Source organism: Vanacampus margaritifer, chromosome 11 (genome assembly GCF_051991255.1).
Source record: "Vanacampus margaritifer isolate UIUO_Vmar chromosome 11, RoL_Vmar_1.0, whole genome shotgun sequence".
In the NCBI taxonomy this organism is placed as follows: domain Eukaryota; kingdom Metazoa; phylum Chordata; class Actinopteri; order Syngnathiformes; family Syngnathidae; genus Vanacampus; species Vanacampus margaritifer.
In genome coordinates this window covers 4,214,108-4,235,059 of record NC_135442.1, presented here as the reverse complement: position 1 = coordinate 4,235,059, position 20,952 = coordinate 4,214,108, and the positions used below count along the sequence as shown (strand labels likewise).

At 42.0% G+C, this 20,952-nt stretch overlaps 1 protein-coding gene across 10 annotated transcripts in view; it reads left to right on the top strand.

Moving 5' to 3' along the window:
- Positions 1 to 20,952, top strand: part of neb (nebulin) — a 63,844-nt gene that overhangs the window by 1,636 nt on the left and 41,256 nt on the right. For 9 of the 10 annotated variants that reach the window (XM_077580732.1, XM_077580730.1, XM_077580731.1 and 6 more), the window contains exons 1-26: positions 11,659 to 11,726; positions 11,797 to 11,901; positions 11,969 to 12,076; positions 12,288 to 12,599; positions 12,679 to 12,885; positions 12,964 to 13,068; positions 13,369 to 13,476; positions 13,569 to 13,880; positions 14,312 to 14,518; positions 14,598 to 14,702; positions 14,779 to 14,886; positions 15,069 to 15,380; positions 15,874 to 16,080; positions 16,181 to 16,285; positions 16,387 to 16,494; positions 16,581 to 16,892; positions 17,493 to 17,699; positions 17,774 to 17,878; positions 17,943 to 18,050; positions 18,149 to 18,460; positions 18,632 to 18,838; positions 18,914 to 19,018; positions 19,098 to 19,205; positions 19,866 to 20,177; positions 20,387 to 20,590; positions 20,665 to 20,769. In XM_077580732.1, the coding sequence (XP_077436858.1) occupies positions 11,688 to 11,726; positions 11,797 to 11,901; positions 11,969 to 12,076; positions 12,288 to 12,599; positions 12,679 to 12,885; positions 12,964 to 13,068; positions 13,369 to 13,476; positions 13,569 to 13,880; positions 14,312 to 14,518; positions 14,598 to 14,702; positions 14,779 to 14,886; positions 15,069 to 15,380; positions 15,874 to 16,080; positions 16,181 to 16,285; positions 16,387 to 16,494; positions 16,581 to 16,892; positions 17,493 to 17,699; positions 17,774 to 17,878; positions 17,943 to 18,050; positions 18,149 to 18,460; positions 18,632 to 18,838; positions 18,914 to 19,018; positions 19,098 to 19,205; positions 19,866 to 20,177; positions 20,387 to 20,590; positions 20,665 to 20,769 (4,533 nt within the window). In that variant the 5' untranslated portion in view covers positions 11,659 to 11,687. Of the gene's footprint in view, positions 1 to 3,852; positions 3,961 to 4,054; positions 4,163 to 5,103; positions 5,209 to 5,280; positions 5,386 to 5,663; positions 5,769 to 5,851; positions 5,957 to 6,103; positions 6,209 to 6,637; positions 6,746 to 7,217; positions 7,335 to 7,421; positions 7,524 to 8,248; positions 8,357 to 8,443; positions 8,549 to 8,628; positions 8,728 to 10,105; positions 10,211 to 10,287; positions 10,396 to 10,469; positions 10,584 to 10,730; positions 10,929 to 11,443; positions 11,552 to 11,627; positions 11,727 to 11,796; positions 11,902 to 11,968; positions 12,077 to 12,287; positions 12,600 to 12,678; positions 12,886 to 12,963; positions 13,069 to 13,368; positions 13,477 to 13,568; positions 13,881 to 14,311; positions 14,519 to 14,597; positions 14,703 to 14,778; positions 14,887 to 15,068; positions 15,381 to 15,873; positions 16,081 to 16,180; positions 16,286 to 16,386; positions 16,495 to 16,580; positions 16,893 to 17,492; positions 17,700 to 17,773; positions 17,879 to 17,942; positions 18,051 to 18,148; positions 18,461 to 18,631; positions 18,839 to 18,913; positions 19,019 to 19,097; positions 19,206 to 19,865; positions 20,178 to 20,386; positions 20,591 to 20,664; positions 20,770 to 20,952 lie in introns of those variants that run through there. The other variant, XM_077580738.1, reaches the window with a different exon arrangement.

Here is a 20,952-nt window from a genome sequence, read left to right as displayed (position 1 = left end):
GGTCGGTTTCTTAGCACTGTAACACACAAATCGTTTTCTAAATCACGTTAAACACCAGATGATTTTTTTTCATCGTCATGTTTCAATCAACAATTAAGAGTTCAGCGCCATTTAAACCCAACGTAGTACCCGGACTGATGTGTGAGAGGTCGCGCAGTCCATTCAGACTGACGAAAAATAAGAAAAAGTGGCACGAAGAGGCTATGCTAGCTGCTAGCTTGCATGTGTTGATTTTTTGATAATAAAAAAAAACAACAACTTTGAACATGTTTTAAATGGTTACGATTGAAAAATGTTTTCGGCGCGCCGTTACATCCCTATTAAATCCAGTAGCGCTGATAATATAAAAATAATGTTAATGTATCTTGAATACTGAATGAAACGTCGGCCTTACGGTTTTACGAGCAAAAGGGCGATGATATTTTATTAGAAAAATATTTATATTGTTTTTAATGCTACAAACAACCATTTTATGTGGTTTTAATAAAAGTTAAAGATTTCTAGCGTAGTTTTTCATCCCGGAGGTAAAAATAATTAAAATGTTGCCCAATTCTTATGTAAACACTAACAGTAGATATTTTTTGTCGTAAAAAAATACTGACCTTGTTTTAATGTTAACGATTGTTGGCCCGACCGTTTTAAGAGCAGTTTGGTGAGTTCAAATTCACATGACGGACCAGGATAATTGTTGCAAAAGATTTTCCGCCCGACTTTTTCTGAGCAGATTTGCGAAATGTATCGTCACGTGTTTTCTTCCTGTTGAGTAGCATTGTTTGCCAATTGACATATTTTAAAACTATGAACGTGTTTCGGATGCGATTAGTTGTTTGTTTGCTATGCTAATGTAGTCTTCCTGATGGGCAATTGTTCTGTGTCACATGACATTTTTAACATCAAAATGTTTTTTAATGTTTTTTTTTTTTTTTTATCAGCTAGTTAAAATTCACTTCACCTTACAGGATGTCATGTCAGGATATCGATTTTTTATTTTTATTTTTTTCTGACTGTGGCCTGAAGTGGCTCTTCAAATCGGATACATTACCAACTTCAACGTGACAATTTTGTTTGTTTGTTTTTACATGTTGAATTGTAATGATTTTCACCCATTTCTCGTTTGTCTTTTGTCTCATGTCATCTTATGATTTTGTTGCTGTTGTATTCACTGTGACAGTCCTTGGGCCTTGACACACGGTCCGGACCATGCGTCAACGTCTCAGACTCAGTGTCCAATGGAAGAGTGAAAACAGAAGGGCGACCAATGTCTTAATCCCTTATTTCCTGGCGAAATAGGATTAAAGTCGTCCTAGTATTTACCTTGGTGACGCCTTATAAGGGAGATCGGACGCCGATGTCATCCTTCGGCCCGTCTCCCTCGTATAACTCGTCGTGTAGTCAAGGATTTAGCATCTTTGGCAGCTAAAAAGATGCTAAATGGTTTGTTTTGGAGTCGGGAGGCAGCTTGAAAGAAAAAAAAAAAAATCAATACACTCTGCTTTCACTTGCACTTTCATCTACACTGTGGAGAACAAATGCCTCGTTTGGAATACAAAGAATGGGGAGAAACATTTTGACATTTCACACGTTTAACCGCAACATTTTTGGTAAATAATTCCTAATCTAATTTAAAGTTCCTTTAACGGCACTAATTTTTATTTTTAATTTAATCTTTAACGCGTGATTAATGACCACCCTTTACTTGGAAAGTCTTTACTGGGGGAATTCCAGTCACAACGCAGCAGACACGTACACGTCAATATTTAGCAGTAATAAATTTAATAATAAAACATATATTTGTGATGACAGGGGTCAAGTTGTATTTTACAGTCTTAAAAATGCAGAATTTCACATGTTACTTCATGTTAAAGATTAGATAGCTCTTAAGATGAAAAGAAAAACGCACTGAGCTGTCACCAATGTCTTACTAATGCAATTATGCCATCTAGTGGCAGAAAAATGACCTCAACACAAATCAATATCACATTCGTTTTTTTACAGTACAGTACATCTTTTTAATTTTAACTAAATTTTATTATTATTTTTTTTATCGATTAATTGTGAGTTAACTATTGAAGTCATGCGATTAATTGCGATTAAAAATGTTAATCACCTGACACCCCAAAAATTATATATATATATATATATATATATATCACTGTTTAGATTTAGAGAACCTACAATTGTTTCATTCTAATATATACAGTATATATATATTTTCATATTCATATTTTCTTTATATTCATTAATTTCTATCATTAAATAATAGTTAAATGAATTAATTGCAAACAATCCACGTGTCGGTTTTAGTGTGTAACTGCCATGATTCTCTCCTGTCTATTGAATTCACATAACGAGGCCTGATACAAATGTTGATGAAAAATAAAGTGATGGTGCAGTCTTTTCTCTCAGCTCTTGTGTCAGTAGACAAAAATCGGCAGAAATGATATTGCAATGCATCCTTCCATTTTATGTGCTCTGACTGGCGGGTGTTACAGAAACGTTGCTGGATTTTTCGCTAGTGGCGTTTTTGAGTAGGGGGTCTGAAAAATGGCTAAATATAGTTGATGACAGGCATGGACAGATTGGAAATTACAATCCAAAATAGAATAGATGTCATCCGAGTGCCGGCTTTTGATTTAGAAAAGGTCACAATCAATCGAGATTTTTCTTAGAAGAACTCACACACATGCAGTTTTGTTTCTTTATCTTAGAAGAGATCACAATTCGGATTTGGAATGAGTTGCAATCAGACTTTGAATTAGCGCCATGCTAATGCCAGCATTGCTTTCAAGACACCAGAGCTGAGCAGGAATCGTCCTGTACGCCATCACCCACACACACGCAGTGTGTTTCTTCTCCCATGTTGTGCAAGGCCAGAGTGTGTTGTAAGATTTGTGTGATGTGTTGAGCAGATGCCAACGACGACACACGTCACTCATGAGCACCACACTCATCATCATCATCATCACGACCAGCAGGTAAATGGCGGCAAACGGCGCAAACTACGAGGCCGCCGCGCTTTGTCTTGTGCGAGCTACCTGTAAATGTTCCCGGCTAGCTAGCTAGCTAGCTCGTGCTGCTCGCGTCAGTTGAAAACTGCCGCTGTTGGTTAAGGCTCATTTGTGGAATGAATGCGGAATATATCGGCTGCTTGCCTACTGCATGGAGCCTGGCCGAGATGTCATCTAATCTTGTGCTCACAATGCAATTTCATGTAATTGAAGGAAGATGTGTTATTGGTTCACAAATAGATACACCTTTTTCTCTCTATTTTAATATTCAATTATTTTTTACGTTTTTCTTTTTTCCTCAAACAATTTTTTTTTTGTCTAAAAAAATCTGCCCCAATTCTCATAAATTTACAACCTTATTCTCTCTCGTACAGTTAAATTTTGTTGTTGTTTTAAGGGTGGATCAATTTGGGTATAAACAAAACAAAACAAACTTTTTATATCGAGAAATCCAACTTTATTCTTGAAATATAAGGATTTGTTAATCACAAATTATGGGGAATACAAACCCAAGAAAAAAAGAAAAAATGACTTTTTCTGGTAATATTAAAAAAATATCAAAATGTTTAACTTTTAAAATCATTTTATGAATGTATAGTAAGTAATACAAATACATAAAAAAAAGAAAATAGTACCACATTTTTATTTTACAAAAAGATATCTGAAAAAAATATTACTTTCAACGTCAATCTTCATCAGGATACTTCAACCCAATCAGTTTGTGTCTTTATGCATGTTTATTTTTTGGGAGTCCAACATAAAAAAAAAAAACAAGCGTGACAGCTAAGAGCGCAAGCGACATGCGCACGTTTGTGTATGTGACTTGCGTTTTGCTTTCCCTCAGTCGGGCTTGCCCACCAGGAGGGTGCTGAAGAAGGTGAAAGTGGACACGTCCAAGTTCATGACCCCGTACCTGGCGCACAGCCAGAAGATGCTGGAACAGTTCAGCCACGTGAGCCGTCATTTACTGCTCTTCTCCTTCTTCCTTTTTCTTCTTCTTCATCTTTCTACCCGTCCTGATTGCTGGTCTTGGTTCCGCTGTGCAGAACAAATATCGGCAAGCGTACGACAAGTCCAGAGGGAATCCTCCCGCCATCACCACCGACACGCCCGAGATGATTCGCATACGCAAGGCTCAGGAGCAGCTCAGCGAGGTAAAGCAACAAGCGGCTTGTTGTTGTCACTGTTGCTGTTGTTCTAATTGTTGTTGCTGTTTTGATTGTTGTTGTTCTCGTAGTTGCTGTTGTTGTCATTTCTGTTTCTGCTGTAGTCACTGCAATCGCTGTTGTTCTTATTGTTGTTCTTGTTGCTTTTGTTGTCACTGTTGCCGTTTCGAATGTTGTTGTTCTCGTTGTTGCTTTTGTTGCCATTTTTGTCGCTGTTGTCGCTGAAATCGCTGTTATTCCCGTTGCTTTTGTTGTGACTGTTGTCATTGTTGTTGCTGTTGTTCTCATTATCATTGCTATCGCTGGTGTTCTTGTTGTTGCCGTCATAGTTGCTTTTGTTGCTGCTGTTGTCGTTGTTACTGTTATAAATGTTGCTGCTATTGTTGTTATCGTTGTTGCTTTTGTTGTCATTTTTGTTGCTGCTGTTGTCACTGCAACCGCTGTTGTTCTTATTGCTGTTCTTATTGCTTTTGATGTGACTTCTGCCATTGTTGTTACTTTTTTGATGGTAGTTGTTCTCCATGTTGCTTTTGTTGTCATTTTTGTTGCTGCTGTTGTCGCTGCAATCGCTGTTGTTCTTATTGTTCTCATTGCCTTTGTTGTGACTGTTGTTGCTGTTGTAACTGTTGTAAATGTTGCAGCTGTTCTCTCTGTTGCTGCTGTTCTCATTATCATTGCTATCACTGGTGTTAATCTCGTTGTTGCCGTCTTAGTTGCTTTTGTTGCTACTGATGTTGTTACTGTTGCTGCTGCTGTCGCTGATGTTGTCGTTGTTGTTGCCATTGTTCTTGCTGTTGCTGCTTTTGCTGTTGTTCTTGTTGTTGTAGTTTTTGCTACTGTTGTTGCTATCATGACAAAATGAAGTTGTTTCATTGTGATGGTTCCGTTTGTATTTGGCGGAGTGTTGACTTGCCGTGTTCCTTCCACAGATCAAATACCGCATGGAGGGCAACAAATCCAAGACGGGCAGCATGTACGACGGAGAGGCGCGGGAGATCGCCCACGTCAAGCAGGTGTCGGAGCTCATCAGCAAGGTGCGTCCGGTTGCCGCAAATCACAGACAGAACCACAGAAAGCGCCAATAACTCGCATACGCCCCCACACAGGTCCTCTACCGGCAGAAGTGGGACGAGACCAAGGATAAGTACCTGCTGCCTCCAGATGCCCCAGAACTGGTTTTGGCTGTCAAGAACGCCGCCAACTGCAGCAAAGTGAGAATTTTTTTTAACCACAGCTACAAGATAATATTGATGCTCTGTACTCAAGTACAAGTACACAAACGTGAGGAAAAATAGAAACAAAAAATGTACTTGGGTTGAAAAAAGTAAATGGTTTATTTTGACAGAGGAGTAGAAAGTACAGATATCTGTTTTCAAATGTGCGGAGTAGAAGTAAAGAAGAATAGATACTGTACTCAAGTAATCTAAAGATACTTGAAAAATGTACAGTAAGTATTTGAATGGCGTGCATGTGGATTATGTCGCTGTAGAAAATGTACACAGAGGACTGGGATGAGGAGAAGACCATGTTCTGCCCATACACTGACAGCCCCGAACTGCGCCGAGTGGCTAAAGCTCAGGAGGTGCTCAGCGACGTAAGTCCACCGCTGCAAAAATTCAGCATTTTGCCAACGCTTAGCTGATGTTTTGATTGACATTCCGATGGCGCCGCCTTCAGGTCCAGTACAAGAAAGGTCACGACGAACGCAAGGCCAAGTACACGGCCCTGCCCGACCCTCCCGAAGTGGAGCTGGCCAAGAGAGTCTCTGAACAGCGCAGCGATGTAAGCAAAAAAACAACCCCAAAACCAATCCACAAAAAAAAAAAGACTTATGAAATTCAAATCATGTAAAATATGTATCCCAAAAATACACAAAATACTAAAAATGCAAAGGATTTTGACTTAAAAAAAATGTTTGTTTGTTCTCAGCTGAAGTACAAGGAGGCGTACAACCAAGACGTGAAGGGTCAATGGTGCGAGACGCCCTACTATGACGTGGCTATGGCCAGAGCGGCCATGGATAACCTCAGCAGCGTGAGACACACACAGCTAGCACACACCAACAGCTAGCACGTGCACCAAACGCTCGCGCTAACCCTGGCGCTAACCAACCTTTTTGACACTGACAGCTACTTCTCGAGTACTGATAAATGTGAAGTGCTACCAGTTTGATACACACTTCTCAAATGACCTTTGATTCTATATTATTAATAAGAAAAGAATACATTCATTGCCATTGACGGCTATAAATGTCAAAGATCCATTTGAACTGGGCTGGCAGTGATGATTTTTGACAAGAATTATCAACAAGGACTGAACATATGCAACAGTGTATTTGTATAAATGTTTGCAAATGTTTTCACACCGGTGAGGTGTTTGTTTTGAGAAAAGGCCCGCGGGCTACTCATGTCGGGGAGAGAGCACGTTGGTGAGCCTGCCACTAAGCTTTCCTTTCCCTTGCAGAGGAAATACACACAAGAACACGAGAACACCAAAGACCAAATCTACTTCATGCAAACCGAAACGCCCGTCTACGATACCCAAAAGAAGGCGGGCGCCTCCGCCAGCAACGTGAGTCACCGCCACCACTCATTTATACTCACGATAGCTCTAAATTCTCTTTTTACTCTCAAAACCTTTTTTTTTTTCATGCAAATCTAAAAAACAGTTCAGTAAAATTATGGCTTTATTCTTTTTAGCTGAGTCTTTAAAAAAATAATAAAAATCTGTAAAATTATGACTTTTTTCTTGTGTTAATGTTTTTTTTTCAGCAAAATTACAACTTTGATCTCACAATAACAAAAATGTCCAAAAATTTAATTAAAATGCCATTTTTTTCTTTCTTTCACTAACACATTTTTTTTCTTTAAAAAAAAAAGTTCATTAAAATTACAACTTCATCCATTCTTATTAGTCTTAAAAACATTCTGTAAAATTATGACTTTATTCTTGTGTTTTTCATTTTTGCAAATACAGTATGCAACTTTTTAACTTGAAAAATTTGCCCCAAAAATGATATTGGTGTCCACGTTTGCGTGTGCAGGTGCAGTACAAGAAGGAGTACGAGAAGATGAAGGCCGAGTCGGACTACAACACGCTGCCGGCCACCGACAACCCTCTGCTCCGGCAGCTGCGATACGCCGGCACCATCCTCAGTGACGTACGTGGCGCACGTCCACACTTAAATCGACAGTCAACTCCCAAGGCTTAAAACTGTTGACATTGAATTTTGTGTGCTCTTTTGCAGAAAGTGTACAAGGACAACTACGAGAAGTCCCGAGGGTTCAGCATCAACTACTGCGAAACGCCCAAGTTCCAAATGGACTCGGTTCTCAAACAGTTTACCGACGTAAGAACGGAAATATGCTTTCTTTCATTCTTTAAAATTCATTCACTGCCATTAACAACTTTAGAAGTCAAAACTCTTCACTGGGATAGCAAAGAGTTGTAGTAAAATTATCTATATTCACAAAATGCTACTTTTGTTCCTACTAAAAATCCGATATACGTATGTATTGTATTTTTTAAATTACAACCTTTTCTGGAATTTTGTTTATTTGCCTTGTAAAATACTTTTTAAAAATTTATTATAAGTCAAATCATAAGTTGAGCGATATGACAACTTTGACAACTTTTCTCATTAAAATTACAACTTTATTCTTAAAATAAAAAAAAAATTATTGTAAAATTAAGTTTTTGTACTAAAATTTCAACTTTATTGTTGCAAGGACAACATTTTTTGACTTTAACTTTTTCATAATCAAATTTTCACATAATTTCTTGTAAATTTACCACTTTTTCAGTAAAATCACAATTTCATTCTTATATTAGAATTTTGTACTAGTGAAATTTTGTTTCTTTAGTTATGAAATCATTTTTTAAACTGAGATATTACACTATCATTTTTTTTTTTACAACTTTAATGTAATAAAAATGTAACTTTATTCTTGCAGTTTTAATATGTTACTCAAAAATTATATTCTTGTTAGACTACTTTCTTGGTCTTCATTAATAGAAAACTTTTCAAGGACCTGCAATTGGTCATAAAAAAAAAGTTGTTTTGTTTTTCCGCAGACGCGCTACAAAGAGAAGTACGACAATGAAATAAAGGGTCACTACGTGGGTAGCTACGAGGATGTCTACATGCTCCACTGCCAGCAAGTGGAGGACATGAAGAAACAGGTTCGATCCGTTGGGGATTTTCTCTATTCCAACCATCTCTTGACTCTTCCCCAAAAATGAGAATTTTGCATCCATTTGTTTACGCAGCAACTGTACAAAGCCGACTACGAAGACATGAAAACACAATGTTTCTTCCCCCAAACCCTCACGCCCGAGTACGAAGCCACCAAGAAGCTGCAGGATTGCAAGGATGTGAGGAGGAACTCGGAATTTAGTGCCATGGTGGTCCTCTTCTGGTGGAGTCTTATGCCAGTTTTTCTTTGTTTTGGCAGAATGTTTACCGGCAGCATCCGGACAAAGTGAAATTCACGCAAGTGACCGACTCGCCGGTTCTGGTTCAGGCGGCCGTCAATGCCAAACAGCTGAGTGACGTACGTATGACACCCTGAATCCGGATTATTAACTTCGACCTTTCCACTACCCGAGTACCCGGACGAGAGAGCCACATCCTCTACGTGTCAGATGTGCAGATGACTTTTAAAAATGCAGAAATCCCAGCTGTCCACTTGTGGCCATGGAAACCTGAGATCCGTCTGGCTGTGGAGTAAATATAGCAAGGGTTGTCCAGCAAACTTTAGAATAGAGCCAGTGATCTGAGAGTGCCACACTGCTGCCTTCTTGTGGGAGTACAAATCATTTACTGAGGTGCTATGATCCAAAATTTACAAGAGAATCATTATCTAACGTGTTTTGCCACCAAAGTACAGGTTAAAATTGTTAATTCAAAAAATAAAAAAGGCAAAAAATAGATGGATCGTTTTACTGAAATCATGTTGTATCTGAATTTGATCAGGATTGACCATTTGGTAGAAAATTCTGGACCAGGATGAAACTTGTCCTAAATGTTTTAGTGTAGTGGTTCACATAGCATTAAGACCAAGTGCCACTGGGCAAACAGTCCAGAAGAGTGTAGTCTGCTCTGATGGACTCCAGATCCACCTGTTGCCCTGAATAGGATAAGCATCTGAAAACGGATGATGGATGGATAGATTTGCTGAAATGTCAACCCAAGTTTTTTTCTGAGTTACGCATTTGGTAGCAATTGAAACTTGAATCACTGATCCAGATTAAGCATTTGGTAGTAACTGAAACTAAAGAAGGATAAATCCATTTTTAAAAATGGAGCGGTCAAATCTCATCTGGAAATTCTGGAATGAAACGTAATCCTTTTTCGAATGTTAACATCCGTCCCAAGTTTTTATCTAGGTCTTATTTAGAAGGTGCAGTTGGTAGCAAGAAAGGTAAAATAGGGAGGGAAATCTCTGGAACTGGGAGAAATATTTTGGCCCTTAGATCCTAGATGAGAGTGCCTTTCTTCATGTTCACTGAGCACCAAGCTAAATTCTTACACAATACACATGGACAGACTGTGAAACCGTCCAAAAGGGTTTAGTCCTCTGAGTTGGACTGCACATCACCCGTTACTCAGAACAGGATAAACACTTGAAAATGGATGACTGGCGAATTATTGAAAGCCAAGTCTGATCCACATTGTGAATTAGATAGCATTTGAAAATGAAGCAGTAAATGTCCAGATGCTTAGATTGCGGTCAAATGACATCCAAAAATCATGAAAGTTCTTCTTCTTTTCGGCTTTTAAGTTCCAAGAAACGGTTCTAGATCTAGGTCTAATTACTTTCACTTTATCCCTCAGTGAGAGAAATTTCCCATAAATCTTATTCATCTCAAAGCCAAGATCAAAATTAGTGCTGAGTGACAGTTATACTCAAGAGTTTGTCGTCCTTGCAGCTCAACTACAAGGCGCAGTACGAAGAGACCAAGCACAAGAACAGTCTGCCTCCGGACTACCCCTTCTTCATCCAGTCCAGAGTGAACGCCTTCAACCTCAGCGATGTAAGCTACCGCCTTGAGATGTATGTCATTATCAAATTACGCATGACAATACACTGAATGCTGGCATCCCCCTACAGAGCTGTTACCGATACGACTGGGAGAAAACCAAGGCCAAGAAGTTTGAGGTTAAGGGAGACGCTATCCCGATCCTGGCCGCCCGGGCTCATACTAACATTGCCAGTGACGTACGTATGCCATTCACAACTCTTTTAAAAGCGTCATAACTGAATGACAAGTTTGTTTCTATTGTTTCTTGTAGGTGAAATACAAGAAGGAGTACGAGAAGAACAAGGGTCAGATGGTCGGCGCTCTGAGCATTCATGATGATCCCAAGATCCTGCACTCGGTTCACGTGGCCAAAATCCAGAGCGACGTAAACAAACTTTTGTTTAATTCGTTAGGTTCTCAAACCTGTTGGGTCATGTGGTTCTTTACAGGCTTCGGCCGCCCAGACTCCATTTTGAGTAGCACTGCTTTTAGGCCAGGAACTATTTCATTTACTTGACTTCTTCTCCCACAGCGCGAATACAAAAAGGACTACGAAAAGATCAAGACCAAGTATCACACACCTCTGGACATGATGTCCGTCACCCAGGCTAAGAAGTCGCAGGCTATCTCCAGCATGACCGGCTACCGCAGCATCAACACCAACTTCTTTCTGCCCCATGATACTGTGCTACTAGACACGGCCAAGAAGGCAAACATCATCCAGAGCGACGTGAGTCCGGACACTAATTAGGAACAGCGAGTAGAGTAACCAAAGCTACCAAAAAATGAACAAAATGCAATAAAAGTATAGTCAGATCCTAACCAAGCTCTGTGACACAATGTCTGCCTTTGGTTAAGCTTTAAATTCTGTCTTCTGCTGGATCTTTTTCTTTAATGTCTGCTAACAGTAACTACCAGGAGACTGTATTTCTCAGTAAATGGTGTTTGTAATTACTGCATGGTGGCGGGAGAGAGTCCGCCACACCCTAATTTATTCCTTACTTTTCATTGCCTGGTACTATGACTCCTTTGATCGTAACTTATTTAGTTTTATTGAGCAAACTTAGGGTGCAGTAGCAGAGAATTTCAAGGCCTTAGCAATGCAAAGTTAAACATGTGCCTTAAAGAGGCCTATTCTAACAACATACAGTATATACCAGAGATGGGAAAGTGTGGGGAAAAAATTAAGTGATTCAAGTCAAGCCCCTGCTAAATGTCATCATCCATTGTGTGTTTTTGCTTCAGAATGAGTACAAGTCCGACTACAACAACTACACCAAGGGGACCCCATGGGTGACGTTTGGCTCTTTGGACGTGGAAAAGGCCAAGAATGCCGGGGAAATCCTTAGCGAGGTTCGTCAAACAATCGAAAAATACCTGGACAAAAACTGCCAGATGAGTTTTACATGAAACTGCTTCTTTCATGCAGAAAAAATACAGGCAGCACCCTGACACCATCCCCTTCACGTCCATCGACGACCACCCTGTCATGATGCAGGCCAAAGTTAACCAGCTGCAGAGGAGCGATGTGAGTAACAAACATTTTTCCTGCTTTACGTTCAGTGAACCCTTTCCTAAATGGTCTTTGTTTCCCACAGCTGTTCTACAAGCAAGGTCTGGAGGACATCCACCAGAAGTACTCCCTGCCTCCTGACATTCCCGAGTTCCTCCAGGCCAAGTGCAATGCCTACAACATCAGCAACGTAAGGCAAAGACATGATCACGGTGGGACTTTTGTTTTTGACACATCTTGTCTGTGATCCATTTCAGAACTACTACAAATACGCCTGGCAGGATGACATCGCTAAAGGTTATGACCTGCAGCCTGACGCTATCCCCATTGTCGCCGCCAAAGCCGCCAGACATGCTGCCAGTGATGTAAGTTTTACAGATACATGAAGCACGTGCACTCAGTTGTCTAAACACCAGAGGTAGGAGTAAGTCGCATGTGTTATACTCTCAAGTCTTAATCTTCACATTTCAAGAAATTCGAGTCGCAACTAAATTGTTGTAAAAGTTCCGTCAAAAAACACTTGACTTTTTGAGTCTGCCATGTCTGCTAATCACGACACCGTTATCCCATCTGTAGGTCCAGTACAAGAAAGCGTACGAGAAGGATCGAGGTCACTACGTGGGCTTCCGTAGCCTTCAGGACGACCCCCTGCTGGTCCACTACATGGAGGTGGCCAAGCACCAGAGCGACAAGAACTACAAGAAGGACTACCATAAGGCCAAGCTCAAGTATCACACGCCAGTGGACATGTTGAGCGTGGCTCACGCCAAGCACGCCTCGGCCGTACAGACCAACACCGGCTACAAGAAGCCCCAGCACAACTACTGCCTGCTACCGGATGCCATGAACCTGGATCTGGCTCGAAACATGAACTACAACGCCAGTGACGTAAGTTCCAAGCTTTTTCCACCCCACCAGTGCTTCTTGGGGATATTTAAGCCTTACATCCTTTGCTTTGGTTTTCTAGAACCAATACAAACAGGATTACAATAACTACGTCAAGGGAATCGGTTGGGTCCCGATTGGCTCACTGGATGTGGAGAAGGCAAAGGCGGCGGCGGCAGCTCTGGATGAGAAAAAATACAGACAGCGTCCGGACACCATCAAGTTCACCAGCCTGCCCGACTCCATGAACATGGAGCTGGCCAAGGCCAACACTCAGATTCTCAATGCAGTGAGCGCCTTGTTCACAAAGCTCCTTCTCTGGTGATGCTTTTGCACTTTTGACCCAGTGTCCTGGTTTTGACTGCAGAAAGACTACAAGGCCAGTGGCGAGAAGTACATGCACACCTACCATCTTCCTGTTGATGCTCCTGAACTGATGCTAGCCAGATACAATGCTGTCAACATCAGCAAGGTTAGACGCTTTGCTGATCTTTTACACCCATTTAGTCATGATTTACTGTATTTATATTTAAATGTCATTTTAGGCTTTTTATGTTCTAGCAGTGAACAATTCTTCAAAAAGCAGACTCCGAGATGTTTATTGCCACTCCCAGTTACAGTTTAATTTTAAACGAAGCATATAACAGAGAATTACGGGTTTTGCATTTAAAACAACCACATAGCTTGACCTTAGTAAAGCACAATATCCTTTGAAATGAAGCAAAAATGTGTATACTGTTACATGTACACACACACTGATGTTTATTTTCAGAATGGCTACACCTACCGTCATCGTCGAGATCTGCTCAAAGGACATCAAATGAAGGAGGATGCCATCCCCATCGTGGCAGCCAAAAACTCCAGAGACATCGCCAGCAATGTGAGTTGTCAAAACACTTCTACTTGAGCATCTCTAATGCTTTCAACTGTTCCCACCTGAGGTTTCGTCCCTCTTTTTTTTTTTTTTTGCAGTACAAGTACAAACTGGCACACGAGAAGGCCAAGGGCCAACACGTTGGCTTCCGTAGTCTGCAGGACGACCCCCTGCTAGTCCACTACATGGAGGTGGCTAAGCACCAGAGTGACAAGAACTACAAGAAGGACTACCACAAGGCCAAGCTCAAGTACCACACACCAGTGGATATGATGAGCGTGGCCCACGCCAAGCACGGCTCAGCCGTGCAGACCATGCTCGGCTACAGGACGTACCTTCACGACTACACTCTTCTTCCTGACAACTTGCAGCTGCACCAATGCAAGGACATGATGGAGATTCAGAGTGACGTATGTGCTCTCTTTTCTTTTTTTTCCTCTTCAATGGGATTTTTTTCAAAAATGACCAAAAGTATCAAAATGAGGAATATTTAACCGGTACTCAATTTGAGCTAAACTATCTGGCAGTAGAACAGGGAAGTTTGACTTGGTAAAACTTTTTAAAACGTTAACATGCATTGCAAAAAAATTGGCCTAAAAAAGGATGAAGAAGTAAAGACTTTAATGTGTGAATAATGAGATCAGTATTACTTATGTAAAACTACTGTAAATGGTTAGACAACATAAAGGGGAAAACCAATTGCCAAACATCAGCCATTTCGCTGATTATTTTTGACTGATACTCGAATAGCCAGAATCGACCGGTCGATTAATTGGGAGAAACCTAATATATTACCTTATTTAAGCAACATTATAATATAAATATCTCTGGTTCTCTACAGAATGTTTACAAAGCTGACTACACAAACTATTACAAAGGATCCGGGTGGGTTCCAATTGGTTCTCTGGACGTGGAGAAGGCCAAAGCTGCCAAGGCTGCCCTGGACGAGATCAACTACCGTCAGCATCCCAGCACATTCAAGTTCACCAGCACTAGTGACAACATGAACATGTCGCTGGCTCTGAGCAATTCTAAGCAGCTGGACACCGTATGAGGCATTCGGTTGTCAATCTTTGTGTTGAAAATGTGCACCCCAACTTTATACTTCCATGTGTTTACCTCTGCAGACTGCCTACAAAGCTTCTGGTGAGAAGTTCAAGCATACCTACCACTTGCCCTCCGACAGCCCTGAGTTCATCCAGGCTAAATTTAACGCTCAGACCCTCAGTGAGGTGAGAGGACAACATTTATGGACATATTCTTTGACTTGATGGACACAGATCTGAATGTATGTTTTTCTCCATGCAGAGTCAATACAAGCAAAAATGGCTGGAAGATATCGCCAAAGGCTACGACTTGAGGCCAGACGCCATTCCCATCCAGCATGCCAAGCATGGCAGACATATTGCCAGCAATGTGTGTAAAACCATTTCAATTCAATTTTATTTACCCTACAAAAACAGGGCTTAAAAAATAGAAAAAAAGTCTTGAAATAGTCAAAATGATCTGCTGATGGAACAGTAAAATTTGGCATGCAAAGGGAACATACACTTTCTAGCCCTAAAAACTCACACAGTCACACGTGCCTTGTTTCGTAGGTTCAATACAAGAAAGAATTCGAGAAAGCGCGAGGCCATCACGTGGGCTTCCGTAGCCTGCAGGATGACCCACTGCTGGTCCACTACATTGAGGTGGCCAAGCACCAGAGTGACAGGAACTACAAGAAGGACTACCACCAGGCCAAGCTCAAGTACCACTCACCGGTGGACATGCTGAGTGTGGTCCACGCCAAGCAGGCCTCAGCCGCCCAGACAATGACAGGCTACAGGAAGATGCACCATACCAATGCTCTCCTCCCTGACGCCATGAGCTTTGTGCTGGCTCGTACCATGAACACCCAGTCTAGCGATGTAAGTTGATATCCTCAAGTCATTAATTCAGTTAAGCAAATTATGAGTCATGTCATCCACACTGTCTTGTTCACAACATATCCGAGATGGGAGTTAGTCACGAGTAAGTCTCAAGACTTCAAAGTTACAAATTGGATTTGTTCGTTTCAGGAAAGACTTAGTAAGAAGAACACACCTTACGAACTAAGAATTCTGGAATTCTCATAGGGAACTAAAAGGCCATTCAGAATTTGTAGACCAACAGTAGATTTCAAAATGTAATCTTTTATTTTGAGCTGGATTTGTTTTTGTTCAGACCTTTAGAATCCCATTGCAATAGTACAATCCACTCAAAATGAACTAGCGGTTCTATGTCTTGTTTTGACAGTTGATCTATTAACGTAGAGATGTTATTCAGGCGATAATAATCAAAGCCAGTCACAACTTTTTGGTGGCTTTTAAAATTCAAGCCCGAGAACCAGTCCACTCACCAATGACTTCTTTTTCACACCAGTGTGATTACAAGTATGACTGGAACAACTTCGTCAGAGGTGTTGGCTGGGTCCCGATTGGCTCGCTCGCGGTAGACACCGCCAAGGTTGGCAGTGATATCCTAAGCGAGAACAAGTATCGCACTCACCCTTCCAACTTCAAGTACAGTAAGCTGATGGACTCCATGGACATTGCCCTCGCTACCGTCAACAACAAGATCATGGATAAGGTGTGGCACAGTTAAGCAATTAAATGGAGGTCAAACAACTTGCCAAATAGCACCTGCATTGCCGAACCTCATCTTTTGTTCTTGTGCTTTTCATCGATAGAAAGCTTACACGGCTGCTTGGGAAAAGAACAAACAGACAGTCCACATCATGCCGGACTCTCCTGAGATTGTCTTGGCCAAGGCCAATGCTATCACCATGAGCGATGTAAGTTCACCTCAAAATGTCACATCAGGAATGACAAAAGTCTGTCATATTCTCTGCAAACTGTGCTCCATGTAAGTATTGATGTGTGTGTTTTTTTGTAGAAACTTTACAAATCGGGTCTGGTGGAGATGGCCAACAAGGGCTACAATCTGAAAGCAGATGCCATCCCCATCGTAGCCGCCAAGTCAGGAACAAATATCGCCAGTAACGTAAGTCACAAAAAAACAAATATTCCTGAACCACACCACAACACAATTACGCACTATCCACTTACTCGTCCGACTCATCATTGCAGTTTAAGTACAAACTGGCTTACGAGAAGGCTCGGGGCCACCACGTGGGCTTGCGTAGCCTCCAGGACGACCCCCTGCTGGTCCACTATATGGAGCTGGCCAAGCACCAGAGTGACAGGAGCTACAAGAAGGACTACCACCAGGCCAAGCTCAAGTACCACTCACCGGTGGACATGCTGAGTGTGGTCCACGCTAAGCAGGCCTCGGCCGCCCAGACCATGACCGGCTACAGGAAGATGCAACACACCAACGCTCTTCTTCCGGATGCCATGAGCTTTGCGCTGGCTCGTACCATGAACACACTGTCTAGTGATGTAAGTTTGCATAACAGCGAGAGTCATCTACCACCGTTTTCAGAGATGGGAGTGGGTCACAAATGTGCAAGCCATAAGTCTCAAGTCTTAATCAGAATCAGAATAACTTTATTGTCATGAAACAGACAAAAATTCATCCAAGAGAATACAGAATAATAAAAGATAATGACCAACAAGGGGATACAAAACGGGATTCTGCCAGGTCATCTTTTACAGCGCCCTGTTTTCGCAGATTAAAAGAAAAAAACCTAAGGGAGGGACAGAGAAAAAAAAAACAGACTAAGTTTCTCTAAGGGGAGCACAATACGGATTTGGGGGAAAAAAAACTCAGCAAACAGGCTCACATTAAAACACGACACACAGACTTACACGTGAAGGTGCGGTGAAAAAGTGTTGCGGAGAACTATACAGCTCAGACGCACATGGAAGGCCGCATACGGCCTGTGAGCCTTGGGTTTGACACCTGTGCTCTAGCAATGTTCAGGGTAATAAGAAAACTTAGTCACATCATTTAGGTATTTTTAAAATTCAGCTCCAGTGTTTTTTACAACTCTGGTCTGAGATTCCATCCATTCACTAATGATGCCTTTCTCCCTCCAGTGTGATTACAAGTCAGACTGGAACAACTACGTTAAAGGTATTGGCTGGGTCCCCATTGGCTCGCTCGCGGTTGATACCGCCAAGGTTGGCGGGGATATCTTAAGTGAGAACAAGTACCGCACTCACCCGTCCAACTTCAAGTACAGCAAACTTATGGACTCCATGGACATGGCTCTGGCCACGGTCAACAATCAGATCATGGATAAGGTGCGAAAGAATGAAATTGATCTCTTGCTCTTGTCGCCCCCAAAAATGCTCATTTATGTGTAATTAATTTTCAGAAAGCTTACACGGCCGCTTGGGAAAAGGACAAACTGACTGTCCACGTCATGCCGGATGCTCCAGAGATTGTCCTGGCCAAGGCCAACGCCATCACCATGAGCAACGTAAGATGATAAATAACAATTCTCACTCCTTTCAGCTACATGATTGTCTTCCTTCCTTCAACAGAAAAAGTACAAAGCCGGCCTTGTGGAAATGGCCAACAAGGGCTACGACCTCAGAGCCGACGCCATCCCAATTGTCGCCGCCAAGTCTGGTACCAACATTGCCAGCAATGTGAGTGGGGAAAATCAATAGTGGTACCTTGAATTACAAGTACCCCAATTTATCAGTTTTTGGAGTAATGAGACTTGGTCGATATTTTTACATTCCAGTACAAGTACAAACTGGCTTATGAGAAAGCGCGAGGCCACCACGTGGGCCTCCGTAGCGTGCAGGACGACCCTCTGCTGGTCCACTACATGGAGCTGGCCAAGCACCAGAGTGACAGGAACTACAAGAAGGACTACCACCAGGCCAAGCTCAAGTACCACTCACCGGTGGATATGATGAGCGTGGCCCACGCAAAACACGCCTCAGCTGTGCAGACCATGACTGGATACAAGAGGCTTATACCCCACTACACCGTCCTACCTGATGCTATGAACCTGGAACTGGCCCGGAACATGCAGTTTATTGCCAGTGATGTAAGATCCCGATAAGAACCTTCAAGATCTTAAATTGTAGTACAGTAATCCTCTATTTCCACCCAGTAATTTATACTTCATCATCCTACAAATGTTTATAATTTCCTAAATTCATAGGCTGTAATTGACATTAAAGGAAACTGAAGGAACATGTCCCTCCTTCTTCTATAGAACCAGTATAAGAGTGAGTATCAAAACTACATTCGAGGAATCGGTTGGGTTCCCATCGGCTCACTGGATGTGGAGAAAGTCAGAACAGCTGGCCAGATCTTGAGGGAGCATGGGTACCGCCAGCATCCCAGCACCTTCAAATTCACCAAGGACATGCACTCCATGGACCTGGCACTGGCCACCACCAACAACCTGATCATGGATAAGGTACTGGAAAGGACAGAAAGATCCGTTCTTGTCATTTTTCGTGGCTCATAACTCAAAACGGACTTGTGCTTCCAGCAATCTTACACCAAAGCCTGGGACCACGACAAGAGAACCATTCACATCATGCCTGACGCGATGGACATTGTTCTTGCTCGTGATAACAAGAAAAACTACAGCGAGGTGAGAACTTCAGAACTGTTGTTATTTACCCACACGGTTGGTTCACATTTTGAAACTAATATTTTCTTGTTGTCATCAGAAACGTTACAAACTGGATAATGAGCTGGCCAAGAAGAAGGGTCACAATCTTCGTGCTGATGCTATCTCCGTGCAGGCTGCTAAAGCCTCAACTATCATTGCAAGTGACGTAAGTACTTGAGTGCATTTTTCTTTTTTTACTTTGGGCTTAAGCCTATTCAGTGGTGGCCACAGCAAATCATTTGCTTCCATCTTCTGCTCTAACTCCAGCTATCTTTAAAGTTTATGTTTTGCATCCATAAATCTCCTTTGTTGGTCTTCTTCTTCGTTGTTGATCTCTGTCTGGCTTATCCAGCTTTGTCTCCAAACCTTCAAGTGTTTGTTGTCCCTCTGAGGAGCTCATTCCTGATTTTGTCCATCTTCATCACTCCCAAAGAGATTTCTCAATCTTCAATTCTGCCACTTCCAAGTCTGTGTCCTGTCTTCTGGTTCTCTTCCGTCACTTTCCACCTTTTTACTAATACCACCTCAATGCTCTTCTTTACCTTTCTTTATCTTTCACTTGCTCCCTACTATCACTGCGGATCACAAAATGTGTCTGCAAAGATAAGAGTCCACAGAGATTCCTGTCTGACCTCAGCTGTCAATCTGTCCATCACTACTGTATAGAAAATAAGGAGACCAGAGCGGATCCTTGATGCATTCCCACCTCCAACTTGAAGTCACATGTCATTCCATCTCTGTCTCTAATTATCCATAACCTGCTGCAATTAGTACAGTTCCTTCTGCTTATCGGCCAGTTCATTGCAAAACCTGTGTTTTCTCGCAGTACAAGTACAAAACCGGATACCGCAAGCAAGTCGGCCACCACATCGGGGCCCTCAGCATCCATGACGACCCTCTCCTCATGCTGGCCCTGAACTCGGCCAAGATCGCCAGCGACGCCCTCTACAAGAAGGACTTTAACCAGTCTAAGACCAGATTCCACCTACCAGTGGACATGATGGCCTTTGAACTGGCCAAGAAAAACCAAAACCAGGTCAACCACACCAACTACATCACCCGCCTCCACAACTGGACCTGCCTGCCTGACTCAAACGACGTTCGCCAAGCCAGACACGCATACGACCTGCAGAGTGACGTGAGTAGACATGGTAGAATTTAGGTTATGATAATACTTTATTGATTCCCCACTGCAATTATCTTAAGGATTATGAGTGGATTCTTGGAAAAATACATCCTTGTAAGGGCTTCCTGAACCCAAAAACGTTTGAGAAGTCCTGGTCTAAGATATAAACTGTAACTCAAGCGAATACATGAGTTTGTTATTTCACTCTTGTCTCTTTACAGGTGGTCTACAAGGAAGAGCTTAAGTTCCTTCAGGGTACTGGCTGGGTGCCTATCGGCTCACTGGATGTGGAGAAGGTGAAGAAAGCCGGTGAGATCCTAAGTGAACAGAAATATCGTCAACACCCGAGCAACTACAAGTTTAAGGTCTCAACCGAGGACATGCCCATGGTGCTGGCTAAGGCCAATGCTCAGGTCATGAACAAGGTAGGTTTTTACCAGCTTTTGAGGATGACCAAGTTATGCCAATTACCTATGTATTTGAACCCCCAATTTTGTAGCATGCCTACACTCAAGCCTGGGACAAGGATAAGACCACCATCCATGTCATGCCTGATGCGATGGACATTGTGCTAGCCAAAGCCAACAGAGCAAACTACAGTGTGGTGAGTTTACCAAAACAAGCAACAGTTTATCTTACTTGTGAAATCCACTTCAGAGTATGTACATGTCACTTCTCAGTTCGTAAGGAGCTGAGACTTGAAGCAATAATGGAGGCACACAGGATTAAACGTTGCAAAAATGTAAACCTTTAGTGAGGACATAATATGCACCAGTTTACAACATGT